The sequence below is a fragment of the Suricata suricatta genome, chromosome 5, assembly GCF_006229205.1.
Source record: "Suricata suricatta isolate VVHF042 chromosome 5, meerkat_22Aug2017_6uvM2_HiC, whole genome shotgun sequence".
Lineage (NCBI taxonomy): Eukaryota > Metazoa > Chordata > Mammalia > Carnivora > Herpestidae > Suricata > Suricata suricatta.
In genome coordinates, this window is record NC_043704.1 from 149,738,194 (window position 1) to 149,755,281 (window position 17,088).

Below are 17,088 nucleotides of genomic sequence, written 5' to 3' on the forward strand. Positions count from 1 at the left end.
GTGGGCCGGCCCTCAGCGGGCGTCGGCCGCTCTCCCTTCCTGACCCTGCCATCTCCCCAAGGTCCCTCCCGCCGCGCGACCCAGGCAGGCACAGCCCAACTGCAGGGGTGACGTCAGTCAGCGCACCCTCGCCTCCCATTCGCTGGCGGGAACACAGCGAGTCCCCAGGAATCGTCACCCAAGCCAACCCCTTCATGGGCCCCGGGCAGGTGGTCTGCCTGGAGGCGGAGTCCTGGCCAGAGCAGAGGGAGGGCACGGGGCAGGGCGCTTGGCGGCGGCCCTGCGCCCGCCCTCCCCTCCCCTCGCCCGCTTCTGTCTGATCTCTGCTGCCCTGTCCCCTGTCCTTGCGCTGCGTGCTGTGAGGACATGTCTGCGCTGACCGCCTGGCTCCCAGGCCGCTGGCCGCAGGGCCTTCTCCCATGCTGGGCGTCTTCAAAGCGCAGCCGCGCTGCAGAGGGGAGGAAAGCCGCGGCCAAGGGCAGGCGTGTACCTGCTGGGAGGGGCGTGGGGACGTGCAGTCCCGCCCCACCCCACCCCTTATCCCAGGCAGGGCAGGGACCGGCCCCAGGCGTGACGCAGCGTGGAAACGGGGTGGAACCCTGCAAGCACACGGCCTGCATCAGAGGCCTGCATCGAGTCTGGCCCCACTTTCCCTAGTGGTGTGGCCTCAGGCAAGGGCCTTCACTTCTCTGAGCCTCAGTTTCCCAATCCACTCCCTAGAGGCTTAACAGCGCTAATGTGCTGAGGGCCCGGGCACAGGCCCCAGCTGCGCAAACACCTGCGACTCTTTTTGTGTCTCCTGCTGTGCTTGCTGTCCCTTCCTTGGGTCCACGGGCCTGACGAGGCTCTGCGGGTGGGGTAGGGGTGTCTGCCGTTCCCGGGGGAGGGCGGCGCAGGATTCAGCGCCAGCCTGCTCGCCAGGGCCCTCAGCCACCCCTCTGTCCAGCTTAGAGCGTGTGCTGGGATAAACAGTAAACTAAAAAGATTAGAGAGAGAGAGAGAGAGAGAGAGAGAGAGAGAGGGAGGGACCGACACAGCTGGGACTCACTGGAGCCCCCCAGCAGGGTTTCCAGATTCCGCGGACTGGGCACGTGGTTAGGGACAGCGCCAGGAGGGCGTTGGAGGCCTGGCAAGACGAGGGCGAGGTCCTGGGCAGCAAATAAAACTATAAAGATGAATCTCAAGACCATAATATTGAGCAAAAGAAGCAAGATACAAAGGATACACACGCACATAGGATTCCATTTATATAAGGCAAAAATGAGGCAAAATGCAACTACACTGGTCACTCTCCCTACCGGAAGCCACCAGATGCCAGAAACAAGTTCAAGTACTTCGGAGTCATGACACAAGTCATTTCTGTAGAGAGAAACTCCTGACCGAAAAGGGCTGATTCTAGAATATATATATGTTCATATATTCTATGAACAATATACACGTATACACATGTGGTCTTGAAATTATTCAAAGATATTAAATGGGTTAATTTTGGGAGAAATAAGAGCATTGTTTTTTATTTTTCTCATAGAGAACATTATTCTTTTTTTTTCTTTTCAAATTAGTGTTTTTTTGTTTGTTTTTTGTTTTTTAGGTAGATACCCAGTGGTGGAATTTCAGAGTCATATAGTATTTTTATTTTTAACTTTTTGAGGAACTTCTCTACTGTCTTCCACAGTGGCTGCACCAATTCACTTTCCAACCAATGGTGCACTCAAGGATGAGGAAGAAAAAACAAAACAAAACATTATTCAAGAGACCTACGCACACACATGTATCTGCTGGTCTCTCCCATACTCAACTGCTTCCAATCATTTTTCCAATTCGTTTCCTCGTGTTTTCTAGAATCAGTCCTTTTTGGACAGGAGTTTATCTCTATAGAAATAATTTGTGTCATGGCCCCAAAGCACTCGAACTTGTTTCTGGCATCTGGTGGCGTCCGGTGGGGAGAGTGACCGAGGCTCCACGGCTCAGACCGTGGATCGTGACGGAGGGGAGGCTCCGTGGGTTCTACGGACAAGGCGGTAATGAGCAGTAAGTGCCCCTTTACCGCAGATGGGCCGCCGAATCCTAGAGTCTGGGGGCTTGGCTTCTCCTTTGTTGCCTTTCTAGATCCTCGTGGGCTGCATTCTTTCAGGTGCTCTTTAGAATGGAATTTCCAATAAATTTATTGTATTTAGCCTTAATTTTTGAATTGTAGGTTGAATTTTTAAGTTGGGAAGAATATTGAATTTCAGAAAGTTAATGGATTGTTAAAGGAAACCAAAATAAATAGAATGCTGACTTCCACAAGTTTTCCCCGTGCACTCCAAGGGTCAAAAGAGTATTTGTAAAGTGATTTCACAATGTAAAAATGTCGACTGCAGCACATAACCTGTACCGTGCTGTGGCGTGGAGTTAACACACGGACAGTGCTTAGAACCAGATGCTGTTCTAAGTCTGTTAACACTGACCTCCATATTGTCATTGTGACCACGGTTACGACTGGATTAACAGCCCTTGAGAACCTTTCCCAGTGGCATTCGCAACTCAGAGTTCTTTTTGTCGTCTTTTCTCTACAGCCCGCCTAAGATTTCGATCAAAGCCTGCAGGGCTGCGCTCAGATCTCTCCTCCCTCTGTAACTACCCGTCACAGTACACGGAAAGGACCTTCGGCCTTGACCCACAAGCCCGGACTTTTATTTCCTCCTATTTGCACATATTGGTGAACAGACGTGTGACAATGACCCTGTGGGGCTCTCAGTGGGGCCCAAATACCCAGGCTCCGTGTAACTCTACTGTCAGGCCCAGAGGATGGTCTGTTAAGACCCAAAAGACTAGCAACTCAGGCATTGATATTTCAGGAATATTAGGTGTGCTTTTTTTTTTTTTAACTAGTTGAACATACCAAAAAAGAAAGAGGAGAGATGTTCTGTGTCACAGTTTTTTGAGAAATGCTCCGGGAACCCTGGGATGTGGCTGACATTCTCCCCATCGGGCAGAGCTTCCCGAGCTACCACACCTTTCACTATAAATACATTTGTTAAGTGATGGCAATAATCCTGTGACTATAGCGCTCAATTCCCCGTAGCACCAGCACTGAATATACTAAAGAGAACTGAAAGTGTCTGTCTTACTGCTTCCGGCGTAAGCCCCAGATCTCTATCTCTACACTCCCTCAAAAATAAGGTGGATTCTTCGGACAAATTCTATCTAAATGCTAACAGGAAATGAGGGTATGGGTGGGAGATGATCAAGGTGAATGTTGCCACACATCATGCTAATTTTGTTGTAAGCAGGCACACACACCTACAGCATGTAATTTACAGGAAATGGTGTCCTGTCTATTCTCTAGGAACTAGAACAAGGAGCAGAAGGCTAGAGAGCAGAGAGAAGGAGATTCTGGGTAAATCAAAGCGTTTTCTCCTCCTTACAGCTGTATAATAGGGAACAAACTGCCATGGAAGGCTGTGCTCTGTCCGAGGACGGCTAAGACAGGACCATAGTTACGTCTTTCACGTACGGCTGTTCAAGCACAGACTGGCTGATCGTTGACCAGAGATGCTACCAAGGGAGTTAACAAGCTCACTTTCAGCTCCAAAACCTACAAGTTTAGTTGAATCACTCACCCCAGCCATCATTGAGACTGACCTCAAATAGTTCCAACTCCATTCATGGAATCATACAATCCGTACACACTCCGTCAACAGCCTGTGAGTGACTGTGTCGGGACACTGCTCCGTGGCTGGCGTGGAACAGGGACTAAGAAAGGCGACACAGTCTCTGCCCTGGTGGAGCTTGTGTTCTTCGGGAAGTAGTTCATCTAAACATAAATAGACATGAAAGATAAGTGTTACATTTCTTTTCCCATTACTGTTCTTGAAAACTTAGTAAGTGCCGTGAAGGAAATAAAACAAGGTAATGTGATAAATTATGACTAAATTAGGCTACCAGAATAATCAAGAAAAAATATTTTGAAGGCGTGAGTACCAAAGAACAGAATGGAGTCATTACTGGAAAACTTCTCTGGAAATCATCCAGAAAAATGACCACGGCAGGATCCAAGCCCCTGAGGTAAGATCAAGCTTAACCACAACCAAGGAACAAAAAGAAGCTAAAAGGTTAGGTCAGGAGAGAACCATAAAAGAGTACCCCAGCCGGTCCGTAACGTCAACTACACACGGACTATTTCTTGCAATGAGTTAGACGTGCATATCATCCCCCCAAAATCGTTGATTTGATATGACGCTGGAAATTCTGAGACTCTTGACAAGGGCACAACCTTATTAAAGATCACAGCCATCATTTCCGAAAGCTTCCCTTTGGCAATCACTTGCAGACATTTAACAGAGGGATTTAATGTCCTCCCTAACAGACTGGGCAGCGAGGGACAAACATTCTAGCACGTCTGCAATGTGAACCTAGCGTCTCAGACTGACAACCGGCCGGAGCTCACCCTGTGGACGGTTCTGCCAGCGGTCCAGCATTTGGAGTCTTGAAGTCCTGTCCGTTCATCTGTAGTTGTGTTTATGCCTCTCACTGAAGCGGTTTTCAACACACTTCTGTGGTTCTTTCGATATAGTGAGTGTGCAGGTGCATGTCTGACCAGGCCAGGGACCGGGTCCAGAGCTAGTCTTTATTGCTAAACAGACATCTTTGAGTACCTGAATCCTTGCACACGCCGTATTTACTCTTGTGGAGGTAGGCCAATTTTCCTCCAGCTGAAGATACAACTTAGAATTATTTCTCCCCACTTACTCCTCCACTTTTCCCACTGCGTATGCTAAATGATTCAGCTCACAGTTCCCAAAGTGAATGTGAGTCACCCAACCCATCTACATTCTTTAAGGTCAGAGAGAAGGTCAAAGCATGCAGAAAAAAGAGTCTACATCCAACAGACTCAGACAGACAAAAACCCTGGCTATCTACCTCAACAGATCAAAACAAGCGCTTCAAAGAGACCAAGATTTTATTTTTATTTTGATCTCACTCCCCGGAACACAATTTGGGGAGACTGGTTAGGCACACGACTGAAAAATTCACTGGAGCTAGGCTATTTCCAAAGTCTCCTCTGAAGCCCAGGTTTTGAAACCTCTGCGGTGATGAACTGGAAATCCATGTGTGACATAACACATTTCTGGACAAATGCCTGAGACACATATGCCCTCTACAAAAGTCTAACACTAACATTAATCTAATGAATGGTATATTAGAAAAATGACTTGTGTGCCTCCTAATGGAAAGCGTATTTCCTGAGCAGAGCTTGTAGGAAATTGCAAATTTGCAAAAGGTAACTCCATCCCCTAAACATAGCTTCCAGCGTCCCCATCAGCCAAGAAGATCCGGTGGTGCATCTTTCCAGAATGCTCTTGTTTTTGTGGCCCAAGGGAAAGCGTTTCCAAGTCGTGTGCGGGTGTCGAAGAGAGACCACCTGAAAGGAAAGAACCCCATTTGCCTTTGTGAGCCCCTGGATGACTCTCTTCATATATAAGCTTATTTTTTTTTAATACTAGTTCATTTATCAAATGCAACACAAAACCAAGACCCTGTTTATAAAGGAGGTTAATCTGGTTAAACTTGATTCATCACATGGTGCCCGGCTTCATACTTTACTCCAAAAGCCGCATCATCGTTTATCTGTTATTTATAGTGATCATCTTATTCCTTTCTCCACTAAGGCAGGTGCTTCAGGGAGGGTGGGCATTGATCTTTAATGTTTTCCTCTCTTTCTGGAACGCGTACTTTTTGACCCTCAAGGAACAGCACTGACAGGAGTTTGGTTTTAAATAAACCGGATGTGGAGATGTTTGTACAACCCTGCAAATTCACTAAAAGCCCGCTGAATTTTACACGTAAAGTGGGTACGTTTTGTAGTTTGTAATTTATGCCTCAGTAAAGCTCCTTTGTGGTCTGTGCTCCAGGGCAGAGGAGCAGCGTGTGGGTGGGGGTTAAATGAAACGAGATGGGCTGTGATCATTGCTTAAGCTGGACGATGGGTGTATGGGGTTTATAAAGTACTTGGCTTTAATTTTATGTATATCTGAGAATTTCTACAATAAAAAAGAATTTTTAAAATGTTGTTTAAAAAAAGCAAGAGTTTCAGATTGGGGATTCTTCTTAACCTGCTAAAGACAAAATCAGGGGCACCTGCATGGCTCAGTTGGTGGAGCGTCCAACTTGGGCTCAGATTACGATCTCACGGTTTGTGGGGTTGAGCCCTATGTCCGGCTCTGCCTTAACAGCTCAGATTCTGGAGCCTGTTTTGGATTCTGTTTCTCTTTGTTCCTTCAGTTTAAATACTACTTTCTCCGTTGGTTCTCTCACCAGGCTTGATTCCATAGTTATTTATAGGTATCAATCAATAAAAAGTCAAGTGGAAACTGGCTCACAGACAAAACCGAAGACCATAAAGTTTCATGTGATCTTGTACAGAACAAGTCAGACTCACTGAAGATGAGTGGAGTTCTGGAGGGCCCCTCCCCCAGTGTTGTTATTGGCAGTGCGTTAGAAATGGGTAAGAGTGACAGTAACGAAGTGGCGGTAGGAATGATGCCCTGTGCTCCTACAGAACACAACCGCCTTCAACATACGTGTAAGTGCCCGGTTTCCCTTGACCTTCAGAATACTCACACGAGGCAGGCAGTCTGGGGTTCTCATCCCCAGGTAACAGATGAGCAAACTAAATTCCAGAGAGTAGCCAATCCGCCCGGCTCAGAAACCGGATCGGTACGTTCTCTACTAGTGCCGGCTCCTCTTTATGAATCAGTAAGGCACAGTATAAAGCAACAACACTGATCATCAAGAAAGAAGCCAAAATCACATATTGCCCAGAACTTTCCTTGTAAGAAGAGTTGGGAGGTAGCTCTTTTTGCATGAGGGCTATTAGGAGCCAAATGAGAATTTCTGGGTTCAGTCAAATGTGTCCATCTGGGAGGGGGAAGTGTGGGTAATTTCAAAAATGCAACCTGTAAGATGAAATACAACTTGATATTTGCCCCCCAAATAATTCAAATTGGGGAAGTAAAGGGCTGATACGGTTTGAGACCGTTTAGAAACATACATTCCCTAGAGAAGGATCCTGCTGACCTAGATTTTGTAGCCACAGCGGCAGAGGTTACGTGAACTGTCTCTCCCACATCCCCATCTAAACCATTACTCTCCGTGAGACGGGAACGCTGAAATAGAGGACTGTTTGGAGGAAGCAGAGTTCCGGAGGATTCGCACACGAAAACCATCTAACGTAAACACGTGAATGAGGAGGTCAGGAGAGATGACGTCTGTCGCTGACCATCAAGGCAGCCTCGTCCAGGAGCGGGTCCTGCGCAGCCGCAGCTCCTCGCCGCCTGTGCCCACTTGCTGTGAGTCTGTGTGTCCCGGGTGCCTGCTCAGCACCAGCCTCCGGAGGGCGCTCTGAAGCCCTCAGTGGGGAGGCGGGGTCTGCCTGTGGTTGGACCTGGACAACCTCTCCACCTCTGGGAACCGGGATTAGCGGGTGAATGACTTAGGCGGTCAGGGGAGCCTCCTCAGTAAAAGTTCAACCATGTTAGCAAACCTTTGAAAAGTTAACAATAAGAATATATAAAATGGCTGGACGCAGGTACCGAAGCAGACTAACCTGATCGCACACACAGTTATCTGTAGCTGAATTACATGTCCTTCCTTAAGATGCAGTCTGATACTATCAAATGAACAAATCTTACCGGTGCCAGAGGAGTTAGAAACAAGGGGAATGATGATCATCCAGATTCGAATGACTGAACACAAACTTGTGTCTAGAAGAGGGCCAAGCAGTCCTGGGAGGAAGAGAAATAAAGAATGCGAAGGCAGAACGGCAAGAAGGAGTATTTACCGCCACGAAGTATATTCATAAGAATCTGCATCCCTGGCTACTTAGGAATTCAGGGAATTTTCTTCGCTTTGTCTTCACTGAAAGCCACGAACATAAACCCCAGGACTGTGGGGAAACACGCTTGCCAAACCGTTCCAACAGCTTGGGACTCTGCATAGAAACTTTGGGAGCCGACTGAACTGAAATAGAAGGTCCTTTGAAGACAGATGTTCTTATCTGTTTTTGGCATCTCCATCCCCTGCAGGTGAGCTATGATTCAAAGGACACTGAATAACAATATATACATTTTTAAAAGCAGTTGAGAAAGCATAGCACCTCAAAAGGCTTAAGTCTGGAAGCGTGTCACATAGGAGGGTTAGGATTTCCAGTATGGTTTCCTAAGCTCCTCATTACTTGAGAACGAGGACACTTTTATGTACCTCTCTTTTTGGAATCACTGGAAATATCAATTAAACGTAACAAATTAGAATTTCCCCGGAGATGTGAGAGCACATTATATGTGACGGACTTCTGCTGGAATATCAGAATTGCATTTATCTTTTTTTAATGTTTATTTATTCTAAGAGAGAGAGCAAGCAAGCAGGGAGAAAGAGAGAGAGAAAGAGAGAGGGAGAGAATCCTAAGCAGACTCCACGCTGTCAGTGCAGAGCCTAATGCTGGGCTCAGTCTCATGAACCATGAGATTATGACCTGAGCTGATACCAGGAGTCAGACCCTTAACCCACTGAGCCACCTCGGTGCCCCACGCATTTATCTTGGGAAAATTATAATTTCCACGTAGAAGCCATGTTTACCAAAGTGACACCAACAAAATCTCTCCATTTCTACAGGGAACTTCCAGTTTTCTCCTGTTTCTGCTCCAGCCATGGCTAACCAGTCTCCACGTGCATGAAGCTGTAAGAAGGCATTTCCCCACAGCCCCCGGCAGCCACACGGAAACCGTTTATCACCCGATGCCACCTCGGTCATTGGGTATCTCTGCAACCAGACGCATACTTGAGCCTTTGATAGGCTGCAGTGTGCAAAATATTAGCAGCTGAGGCTCTGATTCCACATTAACCTGGGTCAAATCCCAGTTCGGTTGTTCGTTGCTGAGTGGCGTTGGCCTAAACTTCTGAGGTTCCCTAGGACTCAGTTTCTTTTCATAGAATCACTCAATCCATTCACTCACGTTGACCGTCTATCCTCTGCGTCAGATCCTGCTCCGCGTGCGGGGGCTGCACTAATGAACGGAGCAAACGAAACGCTTGCCTTTACGGAGCTGATTTTCTAAGTGGGGGAGACAGACACTAAGGAACTAAATACATAATGCACAGGAGGCTGTAACTAATCTGGAGAAAAATAAAGCATAGTCGGGGGGAGAGGGAATACCGAGGCAGGAGACGGGGTTTGCTACTTCTTGCAAATAGGCCGGAAAGACTTTACGGATGAGGTGACATTTGAACAAAAACTTGTAGCAAGTGAGAAAATCAGCTCTTTGAGTATCTGGTGGAAAGGCATTCTGTGCAGAACACAGTGTGCGCCATGGCTCTGGGACAGAAGCACGCGCAAGATACTCAGACCAGGCCAGTGTGGTCGGAGCAGAAGGAACAACTAGAAGAGGCAGGAAATGCGGTCAGAGAGTTAACAGGAAGTAGACTGGGCAAGAGGGGGCCTTGCACGGTTTGGTCCAAGGAGGGTCTACTCCAGCTGCAGTGAGGAAAATTGAGTGAGGGCAAAAACAGGGCTCTTCCCTCAGGCAGAAAAAGCAGATACAAATAAAGACGGGTAGGGGTGCCCGGATGGCTCAGTTGGTTAAGTGTCTGACTGTAGATACTAGCTCAGGTCTTGATCTCAGGTCTGCGAGTTTAAACCCCACGTTGGGCTCCACCCTGGGCACAAAGCCTACTTTAAAAAAAAGAGGGAGAGAGAGATAAAAAGGACAGCTATAAAGTTAAAAAGGAACAATATTTCTGCAACCAATGCTACATCTATAAAGTGTCATAATAACCCTTTTTTTTATGTTTATGTTTGAAAGAGAGAGACAGAGCTTGAGCAGGGGCGGGGCAGAGAGAGAGGGAGACACAGAATTCGAAACAGGTTTCAGGCTCTGAGTAGTCAGCACAGAGCCCAATGCGGGGCTCGAACACCCTAACATTAAGATCACAACCTGAGCCAAAGTCAGATGCTTAACCAACTAAGCCACCCAGGGGCCCCAATAACCTTCTTTGAATGATTACCGCTTTCTTACTCAGCGAGAAACTTTGTTCTCCAAAATCAAAGACTCTCAGAAACTTCAGTGTTTGAAATTTTATCAGTAAGGATGGAATAGTTTCAATTTGCCATCCAGGTGCAAAGCTGCACAAAACAGATTTCTGGACAACACTCTCAAAGAAACAGGACCACAGCTCCAGTGTGCTATGGAGGACTGACTTACAGTCCTGCTTTGCTCTGAGTCTATCAAAACAGTGTTTCATTTACATTTCTTCGAAAGTTCACATCCCCCTTGTAACCCCGTAACTTTTTCTCCACTTGGTTAAATGCCCCATGATGTTTGCCGTGTGCAGTCTCCCTTATTACAGTGAATCAACACACCGGATTCTGTGGGACTACAGGTTTATTCCTGGTGGGTTTGGGTTGACTGGGCTGACACTGCATGCTCACCTTCAGGGCTCCTAACATGAGAATTTTGATAACAGATGTCACACGCACTTTCTCCCACTCTTAAATATACTAGCCAGGAGTGCTGGGCCGGTGTGGTCATAACTGGGGTCGGTTCACATCTCGGAAAGGTTACAGGATTCTGGGTAGCTTTTGGTTAACGTCTTGAACAGGCTTAGATTTCTCTCTCTCTCTCTTTTAATGTCTTAGTTATTTTCAAGAGAGAGAGACAGCGTGAGCAGAGGAGGAGCAGAGAGAGAGGGAATCACAGCATCTGAACCAGGATCCTGGTCTGAGCTGTCAGCATGGAGCCCGACGCGGGGCTCGAACCCACGAACCGCGAGATCATGACCTGAGCCGAAGCCGGACGCTCAACCGACTGAGCCACCCAGGCGCCCCTTAGATTTCTCTTTTGGGACATCGACAAACTTTGTCAAAATGACGCCTCCATCCCCTGTGACTGAAAGAAACAAACGAGACACACCTGCTCAGCTGGCGGGGATTCGGATCCAGCTGGTTATAGGTGGACAGCTCTGGCCACGCCGACACCCGCAGGGACTCTACGGGGACGTGCTGCGGCCATCCCCCGCGTCCCCAGCCGAACCGGGCCCCGCGCTGCCCCCACGCTCGGCGCTCCGCTGCAGGTGCCCGCAGCAGGGTGCCGGCTCTGCCCCTCACACCGCTCCCCTCCCACGCGCAAGCGCAGGGCGCAGCCCGAAGCGGACACTGCTTCCCACCAGTCCACGCGGAAGACCCGCTAAGAGCGCATGCGCACGGCCACGCTTGTTACCGGTGCGGGCTTCTGCCCGCCCTTCCTCTCCGGGATTGGACGCGCAGGGACGGCGGAGGGCGGGGCGGGGCTCTGTGGGGCGGGGCCCGGGACTCTACTGAGCGAATTCCTGCCGTGGTCTGGTCCGGGAGCTGCCCTTCCTCCTGGTGATTGGAGGAGCCTTCTGGGTTCCCGGAAGGGGCGTAGCCAGCAACCCGCCGGGGCCATCTACTAGTCTGTCTGGCTTCTAAAATCGATTGTCTTGTTCTTTCGTGGACGCTGGAGACCTGGCGGGGTACACAGGGTTTGCTTGGAGAGGTGCCTGCGCATTCTAATGGAGCTTCGAAGAAATCTGAACACCGCCTTGGGGTTGCTCGGGGAGGGAACTTGACTTTACAGGCGAGTGAGAGAGACACTGCTCCGTGTCTCACAGAGTAGAAGAAAGAATCTCGTGGACTGCAGAGAGTTTAGCAAAACGATAGAGTTTATTGAGCGCAAGTACAAAGCTCTCGAGAGTGAGAGGGGTCCCAGCTGGGTTGCCGCCAAGGATTTTTGTCTCGGACTTTTTATGGGACCTCATCAGGAGCTGGATTAACAGTTTGTAAAACTATTTATGGCACCTAGCACGGACAAGTCTGGAATCGTTTATCTTCCCCCCTCCCCCTACCAAAAAAAAAAAAAACCCGTCCGCAGCTATAGCCTCCCACCCACATCTGCAACCGGGGGCTCGGGGCAAGGTAGACACCAGCAGGAGTAGGAGGGCCAAGGGCCACCAGGGTGAGCCTCCCCTAGCGGCCATCAGCCTCTGGAGGGCACCTGTCTATCCCTGCCTACTGTTCCCCCTTTCCCTTCTCATTGAGATGCTTGCTGTCGTCTTTAAGGGACAGTGGGGATCCTATTCAAGGAAGAGGGGCCACAACTGCAAGGAGAGCCGTCAGACTTGTAGTTATAACGGGATTTGGGGTGAGGGACGCGGAATTGCCCGAGGGAAAAAGCTAAGAAGGTGCTGATATGAGATTGTGTGCCTTGAATGCCACGCTACGAGTTTGGACTTCATCCTGAAGAATAGGGGATAAAAATAAATATTTGGAGCACTTTAAACAGGGGTGACATAATCATAATGAAATTTATTAAAAATAATTCAATAACTGTAGAGAATCCTAAAGTGTTTCTCCAAGCGTGTTTCCGTAAACCGGCTGGGGAGCTTGTTTTTATTTTTGAAGTATTTTTATTTATTTTTGAGACAGACACAGCACAAGCAGGGGAGGAGCAGAGAGAGAGGGAGACACAGAATCCAAAGCAGGCTCCCCGCTCCCAGCACAGAGCCTGATGCGTGGCTCAAACCCATGACCCGTGAGACCATGACCTGAGCCAAAGTCGGACGCTCAACCGACTGAGCCACCCAGGTGCCAAGGAGGGCACTTTAAGGAGGGACGAACACTGGGTGTCACGTAAAAGATGAATCACTGGGTTCTCCTGAAGCTGAGACTATGCTCTTTGCTAACTAACTTAAATACAAATAAGATAAAATAATAAAGTTTATTTATTTATTTTGAGCGAGTGGGAGAGGGCATATGAGAGTCGGGGAGGAGTAGAGAGAGGAGAGAGAATTCCAAGCAGGCTCCAAACTGTCAGCACAGAGCTCCAGCACAGGAACTGTGAGATCATGACCTGCCACAAAACCAAGAGTCAGTTGCTTAACCAACTAAGCCACTCAGGTGCCCCTGAAGACTTTTCTTTTAATGCTAATTTATTTTGAGAGAGAGAGAGAGAGAGAGAGAGAGAGAGAGAGAGAGAGAGAGAGGAGAGAATCCCAAGCAGGCTATGCGCTGGAAGTGCAGACCCCAATGCGGGGCTCAAGCTCATGAGCGGAGCGGAAATCAGTCTTAAGCTCAGCTGACTGAGCCATCCAGGCACCCGTGGCCTGTATTTTAAAATGTATTATGAAAGACTCACTTAGGAACTATTACAGATTTTAAAACACTAAACGTGACAGCTTCCAATTTGTGATCCTCCATTAGATCGTGAACCAGGAAAACCCATTTATTTGCTCTAACCGACCTAAGCGGGACGATTCGTAACACGTGAATAAGGACTGCAGAATAAATGATAGACTGTTCGTATTATCTTCCTCAGTTTGTTCATTGCACTGATTATGTAAGATGACGTCTTCGGTTTTTAGGAAATAGCACATCCTGTCTACTAGGTACCTCATGTCTAATACCCTCTCAAATGGTTTAGAAATAAACGACAGAGCAGTAAAGCAAACATAAAATGTTAACATTTGGGGAACCTAAGTGAAGCGGTCTGGGGAATTATTAGCACTAGTTTTTCAACTTTCCTGTTAAGTCTGAATTACTTTAAAATAAAAGGTTAAGGGGCGTCTTACTGGCTCAGTAAAGCACGTGCCTCTTGATCTCATGGGTTGTAGTCTAAGCTCCACCATGGAGCCTACTTAAAAAACAAAAGGCTAACAGAATTGGTGGGACCACTTAGAGCAAATAACAACCAACCTACGACTAAGCCACGAGTAACAACATTCAGCCCCAAATCCGGGGCGCTGAAGAGAAACGGAAGGAAAATGGAAGAATGTTACAAGAAGTCATATAGAACGCGGACAGAGTTGTAACGGAAGGCACAGCTCCTGCGCTCCTGCGAGATGCCGGTCCTGCCCCCGGCGGGCCGCCTCATCTAGAGCGCCCGAGGCAGCTCCGCCAAGTCTTCCCAGTGAGCATGCGTGCGCATACGCACGTACGGCGCTAGCCAATCAGTGCTCGCGGCGGCGGCTCGCTAGTCGCGGGGGCGGAGCGGCCTCCTTCACTTCCGCCCGGTCGCTCGGGCCGTCTTCCTTCTCGCTGAGCGCCGCCAACATGGTGAGTGTCGCCGCTGCGGCCTCCTGGTGCGGACGCCATGCCTTGGCATGTCCGCCTCGGAGGTGGAAGGAAGGCCTAGAACGGGGTTCAGCGGGGCTTAGGTGGCCTGTGGGGAGGGTCCCGAGGCGGGTGGAGCGCGGAGTTGAGGAGCTTCAGGCGCGCGGGCGAGGAGCGCGTGGAAGGCCCTGCAGGCCCGGCCCGCCCGGGCCTCGCGTGCGCGCGGCAGCCGCCAGGGCAGGAGCGGCCCGGGACCGGCCGGGGCCAGCCGGGCGGGGACTGTGCACACCCCATTTTCCCGGAGGCCCGCGGGAACCCGCGTGTTCCGTCCATTCTCAGGTCGTCCTGTGGCCTCTGGGCGTGTTCCCCCGACGTTCTCTTCCCGTGTACTTAATTCCGTTGCTTTTGAACTGCAGAGCCTTATAAACCGACGAGTATTTTTTATTTTAGTAAGTCTTGCCGTCTTCCCCCCGCTCGATTTTAGGTGTTCCGGCGTTTCGTGGAGGTTGGCCGGGTGGCCTACGTCTCCTTTGGGCCTCATGCCGGAAAGCTGGTCGCGATCGTAGATGTTATTGATCAAAACCGGGTGAGTGTAAGGAAACGCATCCCCACGTCACAAGCCAGTGACCGGCAACGGTACTTTCCCGGTGGGGTGTTGGGGGTTGTAGCTTTAATCTACCGCTGAGGACCCCGCAGTGCGAAGCGGGGATCTCACGCACAGGCTTGAATTGGCCAGATGCTTCCTCTGCCACTTGCACTGGCCGGACCTTTAGCTGATTATGGGCTGGAGGTTGGTGGAGTTACTGTGTGTGAAGTGAGTGCGGACCAAAGCCAGGCTCACAGCAAGCCCTTGTGTGCTTTCGGTACTTGAAAACCATGAACTAAGTTACTGCCCGAAGTTTTCGGGTACTTGTTGGGGTACTGTGATTTCGCACTGAGATTTTCCGTCTTCTGCATCCTAGGCTCTGGTGGACGGACCTTGCACCCAGGTAAGGAGGCAGGCCATGCCTTTCAAGTGCATGCAGCTCACCGACTTCATCCTCAAGTTTCCTCACAGGTAACCGTCCGCCAGTCAGCTCCCCTGCCCCAACGTGGTTTATACTGGCAAAAGTCTGCTTAGTCTGGTTCAGAAAACGTTTTGCCATTTTGTTTTCTTGAGTGTCGAGTTGGGTGTTGGAGAATAAGCAAATCCGAAGAGGGGTTTTCGGAATTAGAAGCGAGTGGCGGGGTTTCTTTTTTTAAGTGTCCTGTGATTCTTCTTCCATCCTGCTAGTTCTCTGGCTTTGTCTTTATCCAGAGTTGCCATCTTTTTCTTGCTTCCTTTCAGGATTTACACGACAAGTACCTCCCTGGGGGATTCTGGTCTCCCAAACATATTTTCGTTCTTCCAGTACTAGCTGTCATTTGTTGAGCTTTTCGTGTGTGTCAGTTATGACCTTAACCTACATCATCTCATTTTGGCAGCCACTAAGGAGGTTCTGTTTCCAGCTACTTCTAGGAAATTGAAGAAAATAGTGATTTTTTTTTTCTTGACATGATGTAGATTATGGAAGTTAGACACTGTCATGTGTTACTCTTCGGTTGCTTTGGCTGCAGTGACCGTTGGTTGCAGTAGAGCGTGTGCTGTAATGTGTACTGCCTGCTTATTAAGCATGCAGGGCTTCAATACTTGAAGTGTTTGAACTCACTTCAAAATGGTGATGATTAGGTTCTGTGTTTGGCCACCTGTCTCTAAGCAGTATTGTACAGACTAGACGTTAGGCCTAAGGATTGGCTTTGCCACATTCTTTGTGAAAAGGAAATTGCTTTCTGTGCATTCACTACACCAAAGTGATGGTATATACAAGATCAGGGGAGACTTTATATCCAGAAAATGGAGTGGTTTGCATTTTTTAAATTAAAATCGCTTGTTTGAGGGGTGCCTGGCTGGCTCAGTAGAGCGTGGGACTCTTGATTTTGGAATTGTGAGTTCAAGCCCCATGTTGGACTAGCACTTACCTTAAAAATAAATGAGACGTCCTGTGGACAACCTTTAAGTAAGTAAACGACCTAGTGTGCCAGGTGGTCTGTGGTCTGCGGTGACAGCTCGAGCTGGAAGTGTAAAGCATGAGCGGAGGGGTGCTCTGGTCATCGTTTTGCTTCTGCTCTTCAGCTTCACGGGGTATGGATTGTGCTTTCAGAGGGTTCAAAGCTGATTCCTTAATCTGGTCTTGGCTCTTTGCAGTGCTCGCCAGAAGTATGTGCGGCGAGCCTGGGAGAAGGCGGATATCAATACAAAATGGGCGGCAACAAGATGGGCCAAGAAGATTGAAGCCAGAGAACGGGTAATGGCTTAGGGTCATTTGAATTGGGACCTTTTCTCTCCTGGGGGAGTGGTAGGTAGTATGAGTGATTACTTCTTTGCTTCATTTTTAACAGAAAGCCAAGATGACAGATTTTGATCGTTACAAAGTCATGAAGGCAAAGAAAATGGTAAGTTTGTAAACTGTGACAGAATTTTTATATTCTAAGCCTAGAGTTGGTAATTCAGCGTGCCCGAGCTTGGTCGACCAGAGTGGACTTCATTAGGGGTCTTAGACATAGGCTTGTTTTCTGTGTGTATACATTGTATACGTAAGGGATGGGTAACATAGGCGTTTGTGTGCATATATGATAAATAATTTATGTTGAAAATTTTCAGAGGAACAGGTTAATCAAGCTTGAAGTTAGGAAGCTACAAAAAGCAGCTCTCCTGAAGGCTTCTCCCAAAAAAGCAGCTGCTGCTAAGGGTGCAGCTGCTGCTGCTAAGGGTGCAGCTGCTGCTGCTGCAAAGGCTCCAGCAAAAAAGGTGGCCGCCACAGGCAAGAAGGCTCCAGCCCAGAAGGTTCCTGCCCCGAAGGCTGCGGGCCAGAAGGCAGCACCTCCAAAGGCTCAGAAGGGGCAGAAAGCTGCACCACAGAAAGCACCTGCTCCGAAGGCATCTGGCAAGAAAGCATAAATGCACA

General features: G+C 48.8%; 1 protein-coding gene and 1 long non-coding RNA gene across 2 annotated transcripts; one reads left to right on the forward strand and one right to left on the reverse strand.

Annotated features, from left to right (window-relative positions):
- Positions 1 to 1,174: 1,174 nt before the first annotated feature.
- LOC115292916 lies at positions 1,175 to 11,195 on the reverse strand. The gene is made up of 4 exons (XR_003909230.1): positions 10,950 to 11,195; positions 7,677 to 7,769; positions 4,433 to 5,407; positions 1,175 to 3,799 (listed from the first exon to the last, which is right to left on the reverse strand). It is a non-coding gene; the product is annotated as an uncharacterized LOC115292916 (long non-coding RNA).
- Positions 11,196 to 13,938: 2,743 nt separating this feature from the next.
- On the forward strand, positions 13,939 to 17,082 carry RPL14 (ribosomal protein L14). Its single transcript, XM_029940872.1, has 6 exons — positions 13,939 to 14,107; positions 14,589 to 14,690; positions 15,067 to 15,161; positions 16,329 to 16,428; positions 16,523 to 16,576; positions 16,785 to 17,082. The coding sequence occupies exons 1-6, from the start codon at positions 14,105 to 14,107 to the stop codon at positions 17,079 to 17,081; spliced, it is 651 nt and encodes a 216-aa protein (XP_029796732.1). The 5' UTR covers positions 13,939 to 14,104; the 3' UTR covers position 17,082.
- Positions 17,083 to 17,088: the final 6 nt, after the last annotated feature.

Excerpts from the sequence above, each read along its gene's own strand:
- RPL14 (XM_029940872.1), top strand. Across the intron at positions 15,162-16,328 it reads ATCCTCAAGTTTCCTCACAG|TGCTCGCCAGAAGTATGTGC; the intron begins GTAACCGTCCGC and ends GGCTCTTTGCAG. Across the intron at positions 16,429-16,522 it reads AGATTGAAGCCAGAGAACGG|AAAGCCAAGATGACAGATTT; the intron begins GTAATGGCTTAG and ends CATTTTTAACAG.